General features: G+C 41.1%; 2 protein-coding genes across 3 annotated transcripts; both read right to left on the bottom strand.

Annotated features, from left to right (window-relative positions):
• Positions 1-895: 895 nt before the first annotated feature.
• On the bottom strand, positions 896-13,631 carry ltn1 (listerin E3 ubiquitin protein ligase 1). Of its 2 annotated transcripts, none has more exons than XM_046410996.1 (32): positions 13,287-13,631; positions 12,831-13,037; positions 12,598-12,696; positions 12,039-12,269; positions 11,896-11,948; positions 11,622-11,802; positions 10,909-11,082; positions 10,487-10,677; positions 9,590-9,740; positions 9,240-9,497; positions 8,771-9,082; positions 8,356-8,571; positions 8,171-8,212; positions 7,862-8,045; positions 7,516-7,755; positions 7,281-7,434; positions 6,995-7,145; positions 6,603-6,807; positions 6,315-6,471; positions 5,946-6,059; positions 5,711-5,856; positions 5,497-5,632; positions 5,115-5,259; positions 4,683-4,896; positions 4,272-4,509; positions 4,057-4,134; positions 3,757-3,943; positions 3,402-3,567; positions 3,057-3,277; positions 2,351-2,545; positions 1,980-2,147; positions 896-1,629 (listed from the first exon to the last, which is right to left on the bottom strand). In XM_046410996.1, exons 1-32 carry the CDS (start codon positions 13,326-13,328, stop codon positions 1,567-1,569), a joined length of 5,319 nt encoding a protein of 1,772 aa, XP_046266952.1. In that variant the 5' UTR covers positions 13,329-13,631; the 3' UTR covers positions 896-1,566. The 2 variants fall into 2 exon arrangements, with proteins under 2 accessions (XP_046266952.1, XP_046266953.1); XM_046410997.1 differs by having other exon boundaries at positions 5,729-5,856.
• A 1,218-nt stretch (positions 13,632-14,849) lies between these two features.
• tmem135 (transmembrane protein 135) lies at positions 14,850-22,363 on the bottom strand. Its single transcript, XM_046411271.1, has 15 exons — positions 22,151-22,363; positions 21,527-21,654; positions 20,947-21,039; positions 20,668-20,701; positions 20,508-20,573; positions 20,060-20,106; positions 19,856-19,897; positions 19,581-19,757; positions 19,423-19,492; positions 19,156-19,323; positions 18,757-18,820; positions 18,553-18,629; positions 18,219-18,317; positions 17,860-17,927; positions 14,850-17,318 (listed from the first exon to the last, which is right to left on the bottom strand). The coding sequence occupies exons 1-15, from the start codon at positions 22,286-22,288 to the stop codon at positions 17,183-17,185; spliced, it is 1,407 nt and encodes a 468-aa protein (XP_046267227.1). The 5' UTR covers positions 22,289-22,363; the 3' UTR covers positions 14,850-17,182.
• Between the last annotated feature and the right edge of the window lie 804 nt (positions 22,364-23,167).

Raw genomic sequence — 23,167 nt, 5'->3', positions numbered from 1 at the left:
CAGGTTAACGGAAATACCACATAACTGTAATTGGAGGCTCAGGTTAACACAACAGTTCATGGATGCACTTGGGCTTCATTACAGTTGACTTTGACTAAAGTTATCTAAGATAAAGTGATGGCATTTCACAAATGTCACATTTGTTGACCTACATACCGTCATATAACCGCTTTGTTCATTTTTAGCACAGAGCTGGTCCCACTTGGAATCTAAATCTCTCTGAAGTCCCAGTAGGTTTATCCTTCGAGCTGTACATTACATTAGCAAGCTTACATTACTGCAGTTTGTTTCTTTTGTGATCATTAAGTCTTTGCGCTTACACAATTACAACCAAGGAAACTTCTATACTTCTACTTCTGTTCTAGATAAGGATTACAATTAACATATATTCAAAGGTAGCTTTTGGCAAAGGAATTTAATGGATCATGAGCTTGTAACAATACACCTGGTCCCATATGTAAACAAACTTTGTGGGTTCAACAGTAAAAGTCTGTGCATGCACAAAGTAAAAATATGTATGAGAAAAGATATTTCTATATTCCTGCATGCACATAACATAACCTGGTGAAACACAACTGTAAGGCTGCCAGACTGACCTCAGTTTGTTGTAGTTATACAAAGCTGTTACAAACTGGTAATGGGTCATTATAGATGGTAACTGGTGGTAACACACACGTCCATAAAGTCTGGCATTGCTAGATGTTTATCACCTTCATTTCAGCACTCAAAATAATTTGTACACGCTGTAAACCATGCATGAAGGTTCGGGTACACGTTCCAATGACATTTAATACAAATGAGTTTCAGCATGAAATGTGGCCTACATGTTGTGTGTGTGTGTGTGTTTAGTTAGACTCCAGTTCTCAGTGTTAAATCAAAGACAATATGCGTTCGGTAATATTATCCATCTATTTTAAGTTTATTCACTTTTCAGCATCATTTACAGCTGTATGTAGGCACAAGAGGGGGACAAGCCATTAGGTTTTGATATCTGCAAATATTGGCATTTAGAACTGAAAAATCTAAACCTCAGAAATTCCCTTTCCTGATTTTCATATGTGACGTCACCATGTCATAATGGTGCAAGGCATGTCAGCTTTACACTCCTAAATATTAGGAAATATTTCTGAAACCTGTCCAGGGAATTGCAGTGGTAGGTAATAGTTTAGGTAATATGATAATATGTTAATATGATTCATTTCTACAGCTTTGGTTTTTCCAAATTGGTGATTCAGTCTCAACTTGTTTTAAAAAGATTTTTAAAAAATTAAGTCAACAAAAAGATAAAAACCTCATTAATAACAGAAAAACAAACTGTTGAGAGCTTATCACACTCACGTCGCTGAATATGGAGATAAAATTAAAAAAAAAAATAATTTAGTTCAGACTTTATCTGAGCACAGGAAACAGGATTTTCTGAATCAAACAATGTCTGCTATTTCAGTCAGAGCAAACCTCAGAGAAAGAATTTCAACCCATCAGGTCATCTAATAAATCCATCACATTGATATATTAGTAACCTTCTTAGTTTAGTCACAATTGATTGGTTGGCTGAAGAACTGTGTGTTAGAAGAAGGTTTCTCTGCACAGTGGACATGTGGACTTATTGCTGGACGTGAACCATTTGTACTGTAGAAAGATGGGGACAAAAATAAACATTAATGTAAAAAATAGTAGCATAAAAATGTCATGAAGCAATTTTAAACTATATCATATCATGCATTAAATTGCATATGGTATTTGTGAGATTTAAGACAAAAGTGTATGTAACACAACCAGTAGTGGGATGTGAACTTAGGATTTATGTCCCATACAGACAAACTACATTTTTTTGCTAGTGTTATCGATCTCACTCTGTTGATTAAAGATTTTAAAAATGGTCTAAGTTTATCAATGTAAATAGTTCTTTTTAACATCTGCAGAGAACACTTGGAAAGCCCACCACTGAATGTAATATGATCTTGACATATAAATCTCACCAAACATGCTGAGTGGAATTTCTTTTTGCAGGTGCGGCAACCCTTCTTTGGCAGGGAGTAGTTGGAGCCATGGATAACAGAGAAGCAGATCATACAGTCCTCGATTCCCTCGAAACGCTTATCCACATTGTTCTTCCACAGAGCCAGTCCCTCCATTATACTGCCATTCTGCACACACAGAGACACACATTTACTTTTGTCTGATTTGTTTCACACTCCTGTTCTTCGCTGATCCCTCTTCATGGCCTTCTTGGCCTGTAGTACTCACAAAAACAGGGATTCGGTCTGGCTAAAGGGCTTCAGGATGAAAAACAGACTCTACTTACTACACAACCCTCTTGAGTTTATATCTAATGTGTTTGTTTCTCTACCTGATGTGTGAGGTAGGTGCTCAGTTGCAGCATCCAGTTTCTCCACTGCTGTACGGCAACGCCGACACGCCTCCCACTCTCCACAGTGATGGAGCCCAGAGGGTAGTTCTGTGGTAGCTGAATCACCAACTCGATGAAGATATCATCCACAGAATAGGTGGCAATCACCTCTCGCGCTGCTGAGCGGGCCTTCACCTGGGGCAATAAAAAAAAAAACAAAACAAATAAATACATCACCGTTTTCCTTTGCTTTTGGCAGTCTCTCAGTCAAATAATCAGCTTGCGTTACAATATATTGTCTCCCTATTGGTGCTCATCTTTATATTACAAATGTGACACAGCTGTCACATACAGGATTTGTTTCACTGAAGTAGTTATTCCACCTATCCATCTCCATGCAATTTTTTGGAGACAGGGGCGGGTTTAGAAGGGGGTCATGGGGTGGCGTTTGCCCCCACAGAAATGCGATCTGAACAGAGGACAAACAGCTTGATGTGTGTGCACGTACTTCTTGCCACCTTGTATAAGTCAGTGCCCAATTTGGGCAACCCCTGTCAAAAAAGTCCAGCCACACCTCTGCATAGAGATAATCTATCAGGTTATACAGGAGGAACACTATGATCAGGTATGCTGGGACTATGAAGGAAAGGAACCACTGTACATAACTTAAAACTAGCAAACCTTGAATTTGCAGATGCTAACTTACCGTCATGCTGTCAAACATTTGAGTGCTGGAGTGGACGGATGAGATCTCCTGAGCTGACAGCACAGGACTGACATATTTAATAGTGAACTTCTCCACAGTTGCGCTCACTCTCTTTTCCTGGCTGTTCCACCACAGTCGCACCATGGCTGGCAGGTCCTGCACTGTGCTGTAGTACACACTGCAGGCCAGACGAGGGAGCTCCCACTCTACACTCCCGCTTTCTGCAGGCAAGAAACAAGGGAGGGTGAAATCTAAGCTTGTTTGCATTTCAAAGCTTATATACAGAAGTCATGTAGGGGTGTGTAGGGGTGTGTGTGTGTGTGTGTGTGTGTGTGTGCTGCTTACTGTCAACAGCCAGAGACAGGCTCTCTGTAAAGAAGGTTTTAGTCTCCTTCATCTCTGCCCCCTGGCCTGGGTAGATGGGGTTCTCAGGCATCAGTTTGAAGAGGTGAAGGAGCAGCTTGTTAAGTGAGCAGCTTCTCTTAAGATACTGGGCATAATGAGCACGTAGCTGGAGATAAATCAGAGGAGCAATTAATATTACACTTACAGTTCTTACCCTTCTCAGGCATCAAAACACATACACATTACCGGGGTATCAGTTTGCTTACACTCAAATCAAAAACATAAACCAGTCAAAAAAAAAAAAAAAACATTCTACAGGAAACATAATCTGAGGCCAGGACTTGTCAGGACTCACATGTGAGGGTGAGGATTTGAAAAAAGTAAGGAGCAGCTTCCAGGCCAGCAAGTACCCAAGGACACAGGAGTACTCCACACTGAAAGGCTGGACCACCGCAAACTCCCCTACTTGAACCCCTGCCAGGATGCTATCACACAGCTCCTCACAGGTTGACAGGATGGTCATCAGAGATGCTGGAGGAGAGCTGGACACAAAAAACAACATAAGCAGCAGTGTAAGAATAATTTAAAAATACAACTTAGAGATATTTTTGTACATATGTTTCTAAAAGTAATGCAATCCTCCCCACTGACTTACAGACATGGCTCATCTCTATCATCATCTGACTTGCTGTTGTCTCCCTCTCCATCACACTCAGGCAGCAGAGGCATGACCCTATATTGACAATAAGCACGCATGTTCATTTGTTTTATTATTTTTTTTTTTTATCTTGTCTTATCTGTAGACCTTGGTGTAGGTTTAACAGTTTAATCATAGCACAATACTGTTACTCTAAAAAAAAAAATCCTTACTTTTCTAGCATGTGGTAGACAGCAATCTGCAGAGACCTGGCCTTAAACAGCAGCAGAGGACAGAAAGTGTTAAGGAGCGTCTGGAGAGGTTCGGGCAGGTTTGTATTCTGGTCCGCTATGAACCGTGGAGGCAGGGAGTTCTGTTTCAGCTGCTGCACAGGCACATATGTCAGAGCCATGCCGACAGCCTGCAGCACCGCCAAAGGGAACACAGGCTCGTCCGGCTCAGTGAAAGCATCTGCATTTACACAAGAGACACACATAGTCAAGCATATCAATGTTCTTCATTTAGCAGTTACTACCTTACCTAGAGATATGATTAATGAGAAAGCAGTACAGGGTAAATTGACTTTTCAGGCTGGGCTCCCAGAGACTGTGTCACCTCCGAAAATAAAATACACGCACACTCACCTGTGATACTCAGAGGCAGAGGCAACATCAGGTTGTAGATTCCTTCTACGAAGAAGTCTGTCCATTCACCAATCAGTTCTGATGGCAGCTTCTCCAGTACATCAGGCGAAGATGATGTGAAGAACTGGTTCAGCTTCACTATCAATGCAGCGTTCTCACACACGAACAACTGCACCCATGGGTTCCATAGACTGCTCACATTCTCACTGGCAGCCTGAGACGGATAGCAAGCAAATGAGGTTAAAGATAGCGAGAGACAGCAGAAACAAGTCATAAATTATGAATTATAATTGCTGAAAATGTATAAACAAAAAAATCAATGAGTCACTCTGCTTCAGCGTCCTGGAAACTGAATCCTTACCGACTTCTGGAGGCACTACACTGGATTCTGAACTCAAAGTAACAAAACAATAACAATGATCACCATCTCACCTCCAACCAGGCCAACATGGAGCAGAGCAAGAAGTCCCACTGGCTGCTCCCGAGAACTGTCGGACAACGTGTCAGCAGCCAGGACAGGAAACGCATTATATCCACAACAAGGTTCAACTGTTCTGCAGTGGTTTTAGACAGGTCACTGCAACACAAAGATGTGACAGATATAGATGTATCAGCAGACAATATCCAAACTCTGACAGTGTTTCGTGGGATATCATAAATGGATGTACATGTAGGTTCTCAGTCATCCGGGTCGTGGTATTTGAAGTGCTAGAACATCTTCAACAACCTAAAGACAGATAGGTTGCCTTGGCTTCTAGCACTTAAATCGAGATATAACAAACAAACTTTGTGAACGCTTCTGTGATTACATTACCTGCCAAAGAGGAACCAGTCCTCCTTGCTGTTCCTCCACTCCATCATGGTGGCCAGGATAGCCTGCACAACCTCTTCCTCTACTTGTGTGTTGGATTCCAAGCAGCACAGCAGCACGGCCAGACACCCATACACATCTGTGACAGACAGCCCAATTATTTTTTATTATTTTTTTGGTTCAAAGTAAATGTCTAAGCACACATTTGTGCACATACATATGTGTGTATTCTCACTGTCGTTCTCTTGCCAGTTGACGATTCCAGCAGTGGCCAGGGCAACGAGAGTCTCTCTGTCGTTTCTGTTCATGGTGGGGCAGAGTACCTGGAGCGTGCTCAGTTTGCTTCGGGACACTGGAAACAAACTGCAACCCAGTGGTAACACTTGCTATATGTCATCTTCGAAGGCAAAATTGATAACATTCAAAATTACACGGACAGACAAATGATTAACCTGTCTGCATTGCCGTAAAGCTTCCTCAAGGCTGCACTCTTAGTGGTTGCCAAGTTGTTGGTGTGGATGTAGTTTTCCAGAGTCAGAGACCACAGACCTCCATCCTCCACTGACCTACAGGGCAACGATACAGTCAACGTACATTCAGAGGATATTGTACCAAATAACTGCCTGTTAAAATAACAATCAGTGTTGATGACTTTTGTTGTCTTGTTATTTCAGAAACAGATACGTTTACTACATTTCTTTGTATTCAGTTATGTTTTAGTCCAACAAATTACACCCATCTCCTTGGAAAAGCTCCAGGGGTCAGGTGTCTGGAAGCTTTGTTTATGTAGGAAATCATTCCACTTGTTGAGTGTAACTCACCTTGAGTAGAGCACCTCCAGCAGATCTTTCACTGGAACCTGACTGTGGACTCCTTCTGACAGGCCCCAGTCAGTCAGCAGGCTGTGATATGTGGCCACTGCAGCAGGACTGTACTCTACCTCCTTACACCACTGCAGTGCATACAACAGCTCTGAAACTGCCAAAGGAAAGCATTCATTTACAGATATACTGAAATGCATCATAGATTGACATACACAAACAATTGATAAAAATAAGTTATATGAAGTTACAGAAAAATGTCCTGTCTGTGTGTGTGCGTGTGTATACCTGTGTACTTGAGGTTTGGGAGTTGTGAAGGACATTCTGCCTCCTTCTGGCCACAAGGTGTAACAAGCTGGGCCACCCTCCCCAACAGGGCACAGGCACATAGGTGTGCTGGCAGCCTGGTTGACACCCTAAACTTCCATATGTCCATAGTGGACTTTTCGCAAAGGCCTCTATGACGGCTCGACAGTAAAGGGGTTTTCACCCACTGCAGAGGACAGGGGGAAAAAAAGCAAACACACAAATGTCAAGTGCTTCATGTGGAGGATTTGCTGTAATTAAAGCAGAATCCTTACACGGCAAGTTCTTCATAACCAATGTATGAGATGGTCTAATTTCATTTTATTGGTCTTATTTAGTTTTCTTGAATAAGAATGGTGGATCGGCTGGCTCACCTGAGGAGGTAAGGCTTGTCTGATTGTTGTCCACTCAGACTGGCTGGGTGTCAGTTTGGTAAAGAACTGGACAAGGAGGGGTGAGTCTTGTTCACAGACTGAGACGACTGCCTCCACTACGCTCTGTACAGCCTGGACCAGAACCTGTAAACTATAAGGGAACAAGGTCTTGGGACAGATTCTTCTGTCAGTGTTTGCATCGATTCAGACACACTGAATAGGCCCAAATTTGGGGAGGGATTAATGACTTAAATTAAAACTACACCAGACAAAGGTGTTTTGTTACCTTTTAATGTCCAAAGAAACAGTGAGGAGTTGGTTTGTCACCCAAATGGCTGCACTGTGCAGGAACCCACCTTCCTTGACCTCATATTCGGAGTGCTGGACCAATGACTGGACCCCAGCTACACACACTTTCCTCAGCTTACCTAAAAGTGAGTCTTTCAAAGCGATATGAGCAGACATTAGTCATTTAACTCATCTGATAAGTACATGTGCTTCTGGACTACGCGAGTACCTACCAGACAGATGATGGTGCATTTGGTCTTGGGCGGTGAGCTGGAAGACAGTGAGCAAGAGTTCCTCAGCAGAGAGCAGCAGAAGACAGTCTTTCACAGAAGAGAAGAATGTAGAAGCCACATCACAGATGAAGGAGATGAGTGGCTCCATGTTGCCTGCATCTGACAGACTCTTGGTCTCAGACAGAGTGGTGTGGAGCTTCTCTAAAATCTTCTCCATGTAAACTTCTCCAATCAGAGGTGCTGCACAAGTAGAAACAAAGATGATTACATAGTTTGGCAACTAGTAAAACCCCCACAATAAATAAATGGGTAAAACAAAATTGTGTGTGTGTGCATGTGCGTTCACCATTGTTGTGGTGCTGAGACAGGACCAGGCTGATAAGCATCCAACTGTGGCTGCTTGCAGAACTGGGAGAGCTGCTGCGTCCCGCCTTGCACAGCTCTTCAGTCAATCCCAGGAGCTGTTCACCCAGAACTGAACCTTTCAGCCAGTCGCCACAGATATTTAGCGTCTCGGGATCTGCACATGCCTAACAGAATGCACAGCGGAGCAGCACTGACATCATTAACAGTGTAAATGATTTATATGTGACTTATAGGCAGACATCATACTTTGACCAAAAAAAAAAGTGTGCATAAACACAATGACACATACCCTCTGTATAACTTGCAGGATAATTCCCCACTGTAACTCCAGCTAGAAAGCAGAGTAAAGAACATACATGAATGCCAGAAACAGAAGCATGGTTAGACCTACTCTGCAAGAAAAGAGAAATCATCAGATTGCTCGTAAAAGGTGTGAATCAGGTCATATGTTATGACATCTGCATGTGATGTTACCGTGGTGATGTGGTTGAGGATGCGGGTGGTCTCCTGCCTGCTGCAGCAGTAGAGGGAGCTGAAGATCATCTCCACCAGGTGCTCAGTGTCTGTACGTCCCTTCTGTGACAGCCACACCATCACGTCCTCCATCAGGAACTGAACTGCTGGATTTCTCACGTCCACCGCATCCTGCTGCCTACCGTCCTTTACTTTATCATCCGATTCGACCAATGTCTAAGACGAGCACAGTTCAGGGAGAAAGTCAGTTGCATCGAGGAAGATTCACAGATTTGGCCTTTACAAAGACAAATTCATGTGTTGATGTGATGTGAAAAAACTGAGTAAATCAGTTGACCAAAACTGCCTTACAAAGATAAAATCAACTGACAGTAAACTGCATTGTTTTTTTCTCTAACAGTCAAATATGACTTACACTGAAGACCCTGGGTGTGTGGAAAGACCGCAGAAGAAGGGAGAGGAAAACAAGATGTCTCTCCGACTTTTTCTCATTCATATGCACCAGACACAATTGAGCCAGCTGGCACACCACATCCTCAAAATGCTGCGTCTGTGGGGACCCAAATGCTTTCTCGTTCACAAGCTCTGACACTGTCTGCACAGGCTTCTCAACACCATCGCCCCCAACTCCAGCTTTCTCATTGTCCTCTGGCTTAGAGAAACTGATCTTGACAGATTTCTTCTTCTGGATGTGCTTTCTTTTTACTTTCTCGGGGTAACGCATTACCTGGAGACACAGGGGAATGTGAGAAAAAAAATCTCATTAGACATTTTCTGTTTCACTTTGGTCACATTTGAATGCCTCTGACAGCCACATAGATGTGCTGTATTCCTGTTGTAAACATGGAGATTTCAGTGGGGAGATTCTACAAAACCAAACTCACCTGGAGCAAGGTGGCTACCCCCTCCAAAGCTTGTGGATCTGCTTCCTCGTTGTCGGCATAACGCACAAACAAAAGACCAAGCCCCTGCCAGAAGTCTGCCAGAAGCCCTTGAAATACACCCTTGCTGTCAGCTGCTTCATCTTCACTACGTAAACCTGCCTTCTTCTCCCAGGAAACGAGCATTTCAGTGACCAGAAGGAAAAGAGGTCCATTCTGAAGGGAGGGGTTTCCCAGAGCCTGCTCCAGCAGTGGTAGGAGCTACAAAAAAGACAAACAAAACAATGTAAGAAAAGCAGGGACTTCAATAGATTAATATGATTGGAAAACTTTGCGCAGCTGTGTGATCCCACCTGCTGTGAAATAAGCATGTTTCGTATTTTCGTATTCTGGTCCTCCTCTTCTTCTGTGTGGTGCATTATGCAGTACCTCAGGCACTCAACAACAGAAGTCACTATAGCTGCACTTTCTGATGGGCTCGCTGCTGCACGCTCACTAGACAGACTGAGACAAACACACACATAGAGCTTTAGGGTTATCAAGCGAGACACAGGTTATTATAATTTGTAACCAGAGCAATAAATATCATTTTATATCAATATCTCTGAAGTCAAAAGTATGCAAAGTCACCCACAAAATATTCCAATTACGGCTCAACGCAATAAGCTCTGTTCCCTGGTTCTGCATTACATCAGGAAAAAATATTAAAAATGTCAAAACTAAGAATTCAAAAGATTAACTGTTACAAATATTTTTTCTATCTTTGTGTATAGCCTTCTTATCTGATCTTGACTCACTTTTACACAAGTTGATTTTAGTGCCTACTCATTCCATCTGTTTTGTTACCACCCTTGATATTTTTTAACCATCTCTTTGTTTCTAGGTGCATTTTCTTATCTCAACCTCAATGCAAACTTTTGTTCCTGACTGTTTCTATCTCCGGTGTGTTTCATTAAACTTTAGAACATTGCCAAACTGAACTGTGCTTCATGCTAATTTGTTCTCTGACTGCTCGTTGCTTCCACAAACAGAAACATCAAAGAGACAAGCCACCGAATGATGAAATATTTGATCAAAATCGTTTTCTCATATTCTAAAATTTGCACAGAATTACTCATTTGGTGAACTGAATTTCCTAAAATGATAACACTACATGAGCATATGGCCTCTATCAGGTTCCCTTTATATTCAATAAGTGATCATGTTAGGTTAACATGCAGCCTGTGTGTACACACACACACACAAATCACCCTTGTATGAATGAAGTGAAGAAGGTGGTGTAGAATTCCAGAGCGGGATCAGTGACCTCCTGGGGCATTTTGCTGAGGAGTGGCATTAAATTAGGATGCAGCGCCTTGGCCATGCCTTTGCCACCCTCTTTTAGCAGAGCCCAAAGTTTCGGTAAGAAGCCCTTCTTGGCATTCACATGTGTCCAGCAATCCTGAAATAGGAACGGGAAGATAATAGATCAGGCATAACTTAACTCTAAATTGGCACAACTAAAAATGAATAATACCTACATTTTCATGAACATTATTTGTGACTGAACTAGTGGCGGTTAAAGTCATCCTCGCACTGCCTACTAAGTCTACTGTAGCAACACAAAGGTGTAACATCTGACCATATAATGACATTAGCACTGCAGTACATTTGAGGACATCCTCAAGCTTACAGGGATCGTAGACACAACGTGAAGAACAGCCTCCCACACAGGAGGCAGCACTGCAGGATCTGTGTCGTCGATGCTGAGGAGAACAGCGGGGCAGAGTCGAGCTGCTTCAGCTTGAACCAGCTCCGGAGTGAACTCGCACAGAGCACACATCATCTCAAAAAACGCTCCTCGCACCTGTGAAGCAACACGTGGTAGTAACAGGGGAAAATTCTCCACAACTGATTGCTGAGGTTTATTATATAAACAGAAAAACAAAACTTGTCACATAGTTTTAGCTTCTAATGTGACAGTCAATTCATGTGTAGGTGTGGGACAGATTGGTTAACAAAACAGAAACTACAAAAAAAATGTGTTAACTTTATAGGGTATAACAAATAATCTAGATAATCTGTGTGTGCAACCTAGAACAAAGTTTTCTCTGTCATGGAGCATCAGCCAAAGATAAATTCAAATTCATTTATGCTTTATCAAACTTTACTCAGGAACCTGATGGTTTCTTCACAGTGGGGTTATACCCATATATTGGGATTATCCCTCACAATCTATGCAAACTGCAGCCTTTCATTAGAATGAAAACCCAGGATCTGATTTTACTTCAGTGAAATGGCCTTATGTGGATATACCAGATGAACAAGGACATGAATTACATGAGCTACATGCCTATGCATTTCAACACCTGTCATGAGTAGAGCAGTCCTATTCAGAGCTAGTACCTGGGGTGTCTTGTGTTTACTGTACTTCCAGAACTTCACAGAGTTAACAAGATGTGCCAGTCCTGGCTCCAGGGCCGTCCTATCATTCTGGTGCAGCAGAGACAGCAGTCTCTTCACCCCCAACAGAGAGCTGGTCAGCATGCGCACATATTTGGCTTCTCTCTCCTCCTCTGTCACACTTCTAGAGAACAGAGGGAACCAGTGACTCTGCCAGAATATATTATTATTGTGTCTACACCAAGTTGACAGAGAAGCTACAACAAATTAAACTTACTGTGGATCGCTGAGTGTGTCGGCTGTTTCCTTTAACAAAATATCGTTAAGTACCTGCAATATGAAAATAACAATTTGTTTAGATTAACACAGAATCACAGCACAATTCCTCTTATCCACACTAAAGCTACCGCTGCCACTCACATTAAGGATCTCGTCCTTGCAGAAGCTGAGAGCCTCAGGCTGTTTGGCGGGTGAGAAAGCAGCCTGGAAGGCCTGACACGCAGCAGAGGCTGCAGGGGAGTAAGTGTCACACTGAGACAGAATCCAGTGGCCCATCAGGCTCTTCAGATAGGGGGCCAGGCTGCGACGTACCTTCAGCACCAGCTGCTCAAAGGCCTGCTGGGTCGCCTCTCTGATTCTGCGATCATGATCCTGACAGACAGAATGATTAAAGATGAGTAGAGGTTTCTGGCACAACTTCACATACTTCCAAGATGCATGAATAAAAGAGACAAGTCTAAAGAGGGTAAATGTCCAGCAACACTTATAGTATATAGAAAAACTTTAAACAGGTCTAACAATAAAGTTCTGACTTCTTTAGACATAATGATAAAGAGGATAGGACCGATCCAAAATCTGCGGCGGTCACTGGAGTGATTATTTATGTATTCGACATGCACAATTTCCAGAAAGTTGAAAGTAACTTGACACTGACACAAAAAAAGCCATTTCATCAGTCTGTGGTGAATAAGCAGCTTACCACAGATATCTTGCAGTAAATCTTGGGCCAGTACGGCAGGACACCTTTAACCTCTTCAGCATCCCGCTCCTGGCACATGGAGCCGAAGTCCTGCACAGCCTGAGAAGAGTACACAACATCAAGACACACGTTTGGGGTGACTTCAACATATGAAAAGAGGCAAGATGCTTTTCAGGTTTCATGTATAATGTACTTTGTGTTATTTTAAGTGGTAGGCTGTAGTACAAACTCACTTTCAGTCTAGTGACAACATCTCTCTTGGAGAGTTTCCTGAGCACCAGACGGAAATCAGCATCCACCAGGTTGTCTATCTCCTCTGCGCCATGGACAGCGGGGACATAACTCAGCTCTAAATTGAGAGTCGTGTCGAAGCCCACAAAGCCCGGGATGATACCACCCTGCCGGGTCAGGACCTCGGCGGCTCGACCGCTGCTGGACGGCTAGTAAGTTAGCATGAGAGTAACGCGTGGTTATAGAAAATCCCAGGAAAGTAACTTGACATTAAAAGTAACATTGACACGTGACATTAGGTAGATGAACACATAGTGATTATGAAACAGCTGGGACAACCCAGTCACACGTAGCGTTACGTTAGCCATCAACATGTGGTTTACACTGGCTATGCTTGGGTTTGTTGCTTTCAGTCTTACTTTGACACTAATGTTTCGTATAAAGAAACTGGCACTTACCCGGACATTTCCTTTAGTCCGCTGCTTATTCTTACCCCCCATGGATAAACATTAAACTGTGAGGTTTTCTGTAGTGGTAGCTAAGTAGTTAGCCTTTATGATACACAGCGAAGTCCACTGATCTCGCTATAGTTACGGAACTAAAGATCTCGTTGATGGTCACATACGCGAAATTAACATTGACGAGTATTCGCCTCTCGTCCACTTCCATTCTATGCAACCGAACATTTGCTTCCGGTGACAAAGGAAATTCGCATCTTAAAGTGCATTCAAGTAATATCGAAATAATCGGAAAAATGAGTTTCCAAGTGAGAAAATTCACATGAACGCCGGCTGAAGTCGGAAGAAGGAAAGTCGGCCAAAATGATGATTCGCCAACTTTGACGTCATATGCGCAGGCACATGACAAACGAAAGCAAATATTTGGTTGGTGGGTAGAAACATTGTATTACTTTACATTGTGAATATCATTTGCTTGTATGTAATTTGTAATATGGTATTTGGATGTGAGCGTTAGTCGTTGTCGATGCAGTGTCCTAAATTAGTTCGAAAAGTAATTTATTAACATGAACACTAATAAGTCCAACAGTAACACATTACGTCGACGAGCTCATAAACTCAACGAAGTTGGGATAACGACCTCCCAAATCGGGAAAAGGGAACATCCGAGGAGTACATGAATGCACTGTTAAAAGTAGCTGCCTCAACCAATAGAAAAGACGCGTGTGGTTGACCTCTCAAACGAACTACAAATCAGCGAGCCAAAGTCCGTGTGTGTCACATTCTAGACTTGTGTCCGTGCCCAAATCTTTCAAAATAAAGTCATCGTCCTTTCTCTCAGTCAAATTTACTTATATTGGTAGTCTGTTATTTACTCTTCAATCAGTATAAATACATGCAGTAGATTTCTATACTATGAAACCATATTTTCTTTTTTAAAAGAGGTAAGTTACACGTTTGTACTTCACAAAACAGAGATGATGCATCTACTCGACGCACAAATACGTACTTCCGTTTTGTATTTCTTCTTCCTCTGATTTGGAACAAAACAAAGGCATTGACCGCTCGTCACTGCCCTCCAGGAACACATTGCAGACACTGACCCCAGACCTGTTAATAGTAAACAAAATTCTTGAGGATTCCTGTGGATGTTGAGAGAAAGGAATGTCCTCTGGAGAGCATTCATTTTAGCAGTAAATTTTAGAGCTGTTATTGCCCATTAGATTTCTTGCATAGAAGTGGAAATATTAGTAAGTGAATTTCATGGCTGAGCTCCACGTGTGTCCACAGCCAACCTCATGGACATCCAGCAATTTCATATCTCTAAATGGCCCACTGTGTCATTTGTCTGGAGTGCAGTATTCCCATTATTACTTAATTAACTGCAGTACTATTACTATTTATCAAGTAGTGAAAGATGTAATTCATACTTCTTGTTGTAATTTCCCAGTAATGGGACTAATAAAGGATTATCTTCTAGTGAACATGTAATATTTTAGACTAAAAACCTTTATAGCTGATATCCTGACATGTCAGCAATGAAAATCAACAACATAAGCAGACTCAGCTGTGTGCATTTTATTCACAGAAACACATTCCTTGTTGTCCTCAGACAAATACTTCAATGCAACACACAAACTCTTCAGCAAACAGTACCTCAAGCAACGTGGATTTTAAGCAACAGGGCTCAACTGACAGCAAGTATTGATTAAAATGCAAGCAGCCAAAATAATCTTTTGTAAATCATATGAAACAGTCACATATTCAATTTGAACTGGGTCTGACCTGTATCAGTAAATATTTAAAACTGAAGTGATTTCTAACCCAAACATCTCCAGAGAATGAAAAAGATAAAATCACAAGCACAATTGAAAATTGTGTGTAAATTTAGTCCTCCAAAGTCTTGACTCTTATGTTTTGCAGTTTCGTGTCAGTTCTGTGATGTAGTTCATGTAACACATAAAGGCTCTTTCTAAATATGATGATATTCTCTGATCAAACCTTTTCTTATCACATTTAAATGGTTTCTGCATTAGGGGGAACACATGTAATTTACTGTAAACCACGGGCAGAAGAGACACAGAGTAGTAGTATGTAGTAGTAGCAGCAGTGGTAGTAGTAATATGGAAAAATTGTTCTCACTGCATCTTCAACCCCTGAACAAATGTTTCTAGGCTATAACATAACATGACTACACATTTCCTTAACAACAGTCAACATTTAATGCACTTAAAATATACCAATCTCTTTAAAAACACAATACGGGAGAAATTGGTTATTGATAATCTATAGGTTAGTGATCTGCATGTGCTGTAAATGCATTTGCTGATTTTCTTCCTTAACATGATTTCACCCAATAACCTGGTTTATTGTGTGCAACATTAGTAATCTCAGTACAGTTTACTAGTAAACAAACAATTGGTTTTATTGTGTCTTCAAGGTGAAATTATTGATATTTTCCCCCACCTGATGAGTTATAAATTAGAGTCTTGTAAACTGATATATTACCAATCCAGTTTGCTAAGGTTTCACTTATCCACAAAATTCACATCCAAATCTGACACGGTCCTTGATTCTTTCACCTTATTCATTATGCATACAAATGACTAGCTCCATTGCAGTAAACATGTCTGTCATAAGTTCTGTATAAACTGTATGAAAAAAGTGTTAGTAGCCACTGGCTCTGAAAAGTGAAGCCCGTGCTCAAGTGCCTTAAACCTGCATTCTTTTTAAAGGTCAGCGGGGAGCAACTCCTCTTCTTTCCAAAGTAGCCCAACTGTATGTAAGCTTATGTGAAAATGACCCCACTTCTCACTTGATTTATTACCTCAGTAAGCAGTTTCCTAATGAGTTTATGGCCTCAATCACTAGTTTCAAGTCTTCAGTACAATTTGCTGTTCATTCTATAAATTATCGTCCCACGGAGCACGCTTGTGCGTGGCTACTTTGTGACTGACACTGCTGAAGTTTAAGTTGCTACCACGGCGACCTACACAGTGTCCAAGTTCTCAGCGAGATTCACATCTCGTACCTCCTCAGCTCCACCCTCTCATCCAAATATGGCTTCTGGCTCCAAAAAACTCCTGGCACCAAGATGGCAATGGCCAAAATGTGGTAGTCCACAAAGGAAGTGACATCACACTGGTCATGTCCACTTCTCTTTATACAGACTATGGCATTAAAAACAAAAACCCTGGTGTGTTTGAAGGTAGAAATTTTGAAAGGAAAAAAATACTCAACTGCAAATCAATGAAATGCTGATGTTTTACATCATATTTTCATGAGATAGATCAATCACAATTTAAATATATCTGCCACTGTCTAATAAAAACAAAATATTTAATAAGGCTACATAATTATATAGATCATCAGTTGTATCCATCATCTCAAAAAAGTACACATTCAAAAACAATCAGAGAGTAATTATGTCATAGTTGTCCACATAAATCAGTCAAAATCAGGTATCACTCTGCCTACTCATATTTAAAAAAGATTAGTCAGTCAGCTTCACCAAACTACAGGCAATGTGCAAAATGAAGAAACATTACCATGAAAGGATAAAAGGAATGTTGCTGCATTCGAATAAACCAATTTTTGGTTTGACTGAATTTTTGTCAAAATTATGTGTTTCATTTATTTTGCCAGTTACCTGCATCCATGCAATCCTAGTTAGTCAATGTGCTTGTGCAACACCATACTGGACACCCTGCTTCGGACAGATCTCAGGTTTTCTCATTCTCCAAAGCATATCCCGCCTCATAACATGATATCGCCACTTCTGACCTGTTTAATCTTTTCAAACAAAAAAAAATCTTAAGTTACTCAGAAAGAACAGCCAGAACTGTCCATTTCCTGTTGAGGTAACCCTAAAGCTCCTCCCAGAGCCTGGTCCCAGATCAACCAAGCTGGATGTCGGCTCCTGGCGGAAGCACTGTGGTGTGACAAGGGTCCAGTTTGGGCACAAATCCTTTAAAGTCCCTGGAGGCCTGCGTCCCAAATACATCTAACACTTGTCTGTTCATCAGAGCAAACCTACAAGAAGAGACCAAAAATAATCTCTCACTAACAGATTACCTTAATATGGAAAGAAATAGTCTGATTACAGGCAATCAAAAAAAAAAACACAGAAACTTTAGTTGATGTTCTAATTATGACATATACTATATAAACCAACAGATTCAGACAGGGGCTTTCAGGGGTTGAGCTCGGTCCCTTGCTTCCAGTGAAGGGAAATCTTAATGCTTCAGCATAGCAAGACATTTTGGACAATGCTATGCTTCTAACTTTGTGGCAACAGTTTGGGGAGGGACCTTTTCTATTCCAGCGTGACTGTGTCCCAGTGCACAAAGCAAAGCTCTATAAAGACATGGTTATATGAGTTTGGTGTGGAAGAACTTGACTGGCCCACATAGAGCCCTGACCTCAACCCCATCCACCACCTTTGGGATGAACTGGAACAGAGACTGAGAGCCAGGACTTTTCATCCAACATCAGTGTCTGACTTCACCTGACAATGGTCAGGTGTTCCAATACTTTTGTCTATATAGTATAGTTTGACACCACACATTCATACCTGCCCTTCGTTAAACGCAACAGGAACTTCCAGTACGCAGGCCTGAGGTTCTGCACTTCCATCACAGCCTGTGTAACAGTAATGAGTCACACATTATAACTTTACTCAGCCTGTGTCAAGCATATTTATGTGAGTAGGTTCAGTTCAGTTTTATTTGTCATATGTAGGTTAACACAGGGTCAACACTACAGTAAAATGTGTTACACACAAAAAAGAAAATGTAAGTGGTGTGACCACATACACGAATACAGAAATAATAAATAAAACTCAAATAAAGATGGAATGAGTATCAAAACAATTGAGCTGTGTTTACTCAGAGCTCTTGTAAAGTGGTATGCATGTTTGAGCTTGTTACTTACGGCTTGGAAACAGATAGCAGTGGAGATGGCATACAGAACTGTGTCTGCATGAGGGAAGTAGGGGAATCTTCCAGCTTCAATGCCCTTGAAGTACATGGTCTAAAGCCAGAGAGACAGTTTTCATGTCCAAATCAGTTAAGCAGACATGTACAATAACAATACCCTGAAAGTAAATCTTCTGCTATCTGTTAGTTTCTGTTCTGATGTGGTATTTATCAGTAAATTCATGAAAATATTAATAAGGTTTTGAATTTTCTTTTTACTGTCACCAGTAACATTCGTTTCTGTGACGCAGTACATCAATCTGCTTCATGCTCAGAGAGATTTTCTTTACCTCCACCAGCTTTGTGAAGAGATACATGGATATTGTCGTGCTTCTGTAGAAGAACATGGACAAGCCAGCCAGAAAACCTTGAAAGACAGGGCAGAAGCAAAAGAGAAACTGTTAAACATAGTAAATTATCTGCACCGTGCCAAAATCATGAGAATGATTACTCAAGAGGGATTTTATTTGACAGTTTACACAATCCTCTCTTACCAGCAATCAGTGCATGGAGTTCATCATCAATGTTACGCAACCATCGCAACAAGCAGCTAGCTCCCTGAGTGAAAGAGAAACACACGTAGCAACATAATATCTACATGACAACACAAGAGGTGGTGAAGACAGGGGAAAGTTAGCTATCAAAGCACAAAATGCATGAAGAAAAATCTGAGAAAGAAATCAGAATTCAAATCAAATGTGTCTTTATGGAGAAGGGAAACAGAAATTTATTTTGTATAGTTGACGTATTCTCATAAATTTTATATTATAAATAAAAAGACAATTCGTAAATATTTTTACTAACTTTAAAGCAAGAGTGGAAGCAGAGAACAAAACAGTACAGCAAGACAAAAATATAGACAACAGAAATAAAGCAGAGAGCACGAAATGTACCTTGTAGATACTGACGAAAGACCCTAGAAAGGCTCCTAGCTGGAAGTTCTCTTTGTTGTAGAAGAGTGAAGGGAGTCGCGAGGGTTTAGAGAACATCTGCCTGAATGCTGAGGGTACTTTAAGACAACACTGAATCAGGTAGCCAACACTGAACATCCTGATAAAACCCTGGACAATGAATGAAACAAAAAAGCATTTAATGTTGCATTATCATTGATAAATAATACAGAATTTGAGTATTGTAAATCCATCAAGAAATTGTCTTACTTTAAGACAGTAGGAAATGCAGTTGTCTTGGTAATGTTTACAACATCTGTGTCTTGGACCCTTTTTGCATCTAGATTATTAAAAAAGAAAAAAACAGTAAATACTGAGCATTGTGTACAAACCCATTTGTGCTTGTTTAAATGAGTGTATTCTCTCACATTGATTCTAACAGTTCCCTGGTGTAGGCTAACAGAGTTTTCCTCTTAGAGCTGGGCCTCCCGGCAGACACCCGTGAATCCTCAGTCTCTATAGCAGCTGTCCTCTCAAGGGGCCTTGTGCAGGTGTGTTCTGCTGTGAGAGAGTGAGTGGGAATCTCTTCTTTCCCAATGATGAACCTGTGACAGAAAATTCATGCCACATTTGTGAACTTCACCAAAACAAAGTCAGCGAGCTAAAACAAGGCACTGGTGGGGCCAACTCAACAACAGCTTACTTTAATGCAGAGAATGCAAAGCCTTTGAGACCATCTTTACTCCTGCAGTAAAAACAAAACAAAACAAACAAAAAAGAAAAACAAACACAGAATTTAACTGACACTCAAAACATTCGCTCTCTGTTTGTAATAAATGAAGGTTGTTTCCACTTGACCAATGTTTCACATTTCACCGTGAGAATCTGTCCACTGTGCTGCTCTGACCTGAAGAAGAACATGTAGAGCGATGCGGTTAAGCAGAACAAGAGCACCTGAAAAGAGAAAGAGACAGAAAGAGGGTACCTAGTGAAACAGAAGCACCTGGCCGTGGATATGGATATTTACACAATGCAATACAGTAGGAGCTGATGAATACGTGGTGTGTATTTGCATAAAGCTTTAATCTTGTGTGTGTAAGCGCAGCGTAAACACTTCTAGTTTGAAAGCCATAATCTCACAGAATAAATAATGAGGTCAGGGATATTTTGCACTCTTGATCTAGTAATGTAGATTCAGCCATTTTTCTACAGTCATGAGGAAGCGTGGCTGCCTGATTATGGAGAGCTATAGCCGACCTAAGATTCTTCTTCCTGTGCTTTATCATTTAGCCCCTGAGCCCCATCATTTAGCTCCCTTCACTTTCAGCTCACCCAGACTTCCCCTTTCATCTCACCTCGCCGTGTTTGATGGGTTTGATGATGCCTCGTGTTACCGCCATGCGGAACAAAGTCTCAGTGGCCTGACAACAAAAGTACAGTATTACATATACAGTTTGTGTCAAACATCTTATTACATGTAACAAATGACATTTAATTGAAGAGAATAGCCCTCACAAGATTTGCCATGTATATTGTCAGCAGCCCTCTCCTGGTGGGAGGAAAAAGGGAGAGACATAGAATCAGTATTTACAAGGCTATGTCTGACACTTGCCATCTATTGGTCAACTTCATAATATCCCAAAGAGAAAGTGTCATTTTTGTGCAGTCAGTAGTAATAGTAATAATAAAAGTAAGAGTAATGGTAAATGTGTTCTTGTTCAAAACACAAAAATACCTCCAGAGAGTAAATCAACCAAGAAAAATCAAGTAAAATAAAACAGACAGAAATCTCACCTGCTCTTGCGCTCCACAAGGATGGCAATATAGGAGGCAGGCAGTGCTGAGAAAAACCCACCAGACCAGGAGTAAAACCCACCCAAAAGCTTCCTGGAGTTAGAGAGATACAGTGTTATTTCACTGTTTGTTTGTTTGATTTTTCCAACTGGAAAATAATGCTAGCAGTCATTTCCTAAACAGGTTTTGGTCAAATTTCTGTCCTTTCTTTTCAAGGGAAATATTATTATATTAACATTTACATGACTCTGCGAAGTCCATGTCGTATTTTTTAATTATCTGTGGTACTTTTTAGTTCAAATGTACACAATATAGCTGGGGAGGACAGTCATTTGACAGAAGAGGGCAGTCTCTAGGCATATTAATAACACAAAATGGAAAATTCAAATACTTTTCACTGAAATGTCAGGATTTGGACCTGAATCAACCAGTAACATTACTAAATATTTATTTTAATTGATTTTCAGCACAAAAAAGTGGTTCAGGGGTTTAGTTACTCTTTAAGAAACTCTGAATACACTTAGGTTGTGGGCTCTCAACTTATTAATTTCAACGGAGACAGTGTGTTGGACCGACTAACCTGAGAATACAGAAGAAAACAATGTAGAGACCTCCATTGGCAGTGAGGAAAGAGGTAGACCATAGGATCTCAGGGACAAGCCTTTTTAAATAGTAATCCTTCTTCCTCCTCCTTAGAATTGCTGCTATCTGCAATGCATAGAGAGCTGAGTGACACTCACTTTGTGTATTCACATTTGCCTGCAAAATCATTAAAAAAAAATACGTACAAGTTATAGTTCACTTAGCATTTGGTTCAACCAGTATTCAAGAATACAAACAGTGTCCGAAAAACTGAGAAGTAATCATGACTAACTGGTCAAACGAGTTATCTCGGAGTTACTTCTCTCTTATTTGCATAACTCATCTGATTATATTTTAGTTGACCGTTTATTAGCTGGCTAATTTATGAGCGTGTCATACTGCGCTTTTAAACAGCACCGTAGTGCGTGTAAGTTTTTTCCCCTTTTCACAGAGTTTGTGCATGTCCCTGAACTTGAACTTAGCCCCCGAGCGTCAGATAGCGACATATCAGCTTGTGTTTACGACGCTGCTCACAACTAGTTAGCCTCACTTGGTTTAGCTAGCTAACTTTAGCTCCAAAGTGTACAAGTTCAAAAGTTGCAGGACAGACGGCAAGACTTACCAGGTAAAGAGGGGCGTATATTTTGAAGGAGACTTCCAGAGCACCCTTGGTTATATCCACAGCAGACTGCACGCACGAAGGGTTCCATGTATGACCGATCTCGTAGCAGTTGTGCGGTATTTTACTGAGGGCAGCCATGTCTTTACCGCTGATCTGTACGCTGACAACCGACAGCAGCAAGACGGCAACGAGCTGTCGTGCGCGTTCACCGCGAAGGGAGCGCGGTCACGCACGAGAGCTGTGCACGTGCACGGCCCCGGACGAGCCTATTGATCAAGAAATAAGTGTGCCAACAAAAAGAAGGGACAACTGACACAGCTACAGTTTAAATTAATCTGAGAATTCATTTTTGTGGGATAATTTAATTTGTAAACTTTTATTTATAAACTAGATTTAGTCAATGATTACGCTTTTCTAATATCAGTTCTCTAAACCTGAGTTCTCAACAATTAATATTAATTAAGAGACATGGCACTCAGGCAAAAAGATCACTATTCAAACTTTGCAGGATTTGCAACAAAGAGACGATTAGCTGTGTGATGAGATGCCACAATGCTCTGAACATCAATTACCCACCTGTTTATTGTAGACGTCACTAAATCTTCATGCCTAAATCTGGAATCAGATAAAGCTTAATCTGACACATGCTGCTAACCATCACTGAAAATGTGTGGTCCTGTGGCTGTTGAAGTGGAGGCATGTGAATGTACACAGTAGGGTTGGTCCAGTGAAGTGTTGGGCTGGGGGCCGGACTGAAAATAAATGATCTTGTTGAAAAATGTGTTCCCTGTGCACTTACACTTCAGGGGACAGATTGTTGCCACAAGCCGAAAGGGAAATCCTGAGCCAAACTTTGGAGGAACTGCTTATTTTACTCAACCTCTAGGGCTAATCATGTCATAATTAAACTTAAAAAGATATGGAAATTAAAAGAGCAATTTTAGAATGTAAAATGATCATCTGTAAAGGTAAAATGACAATGGTTACATTTAAAATGCGAAAGCTTAAATGGAAATG

The sequence above is a fragment of the Scatophagus argus genome, chromosome 14 (assembly GCF_020382885.2).
Source record: "Scatophagus argus isolate fScaArg1 chromosome 14, fScaArg1.pri, whole genome shotgun sequence".
NCBI classification, from domain to species: domain Eukaryota; kingdom Metazoa; phylum Chordata; class Actinopteri; family Scatophagidae; genus Scatophagus; species Scatophagus argus.
Note: the sequence above shows the minus strand (reverse complement) of the source record. Positions and strands in the feature narration are given on the sequence as shown.

What these genes read in the sequence shown, in the direction of transcription:
- tmem135 (XM_046411271.1), bottom strand. Translation starts at nt 22,288, where the DNA reads ATGGCTGCCCTCAGTAAAATACCGCACAACTGCTACGAGATCGGTCAT. An exon ending in CAATATACATGGCAAATCTT is followed by an intron (nt 20,574 to 20,667) that starts GTGAGGGCTATT and finishes TTTTGTTGTCAG; the next exon opens with GCCACTGAGACTTTGTTCCG. An exon ending in AGGGAACTGTTAGAATCAAT is followed by an intron (nt 19,493 to 19,580) that starts GTGAGAGAATAC and finishes TTAATAATCTAG; the next exon opens with ATGCAAAAAGGGTCCAAGAC.
- ltn1 (XM_046410996.1), bottom strand. Translation starts at nt 13,328, where the DNA reads ATGGGGGGTAAGAATAAGCAGCGGACTAAAGGAAATGTCCGG. An exon ending in CCATGTTGGCCTGGTTGGAG is followed by an intron (nt 4,897 to 5,114) that starts GTGAGATGGTGA and finishes TATCCGTCTCAG; the next exon opens with GCTGCCAGTGAGAATGTGAG. An exon ending in AAATGTTTGACAGCATGACG is followed by an intron (nt 2,546 to 3,056) that starts GTAAGTTAGCAT and finishes TTATTGCCCCAG; the next exon opens with GTGAAGGCCCGCTCAGCAGC.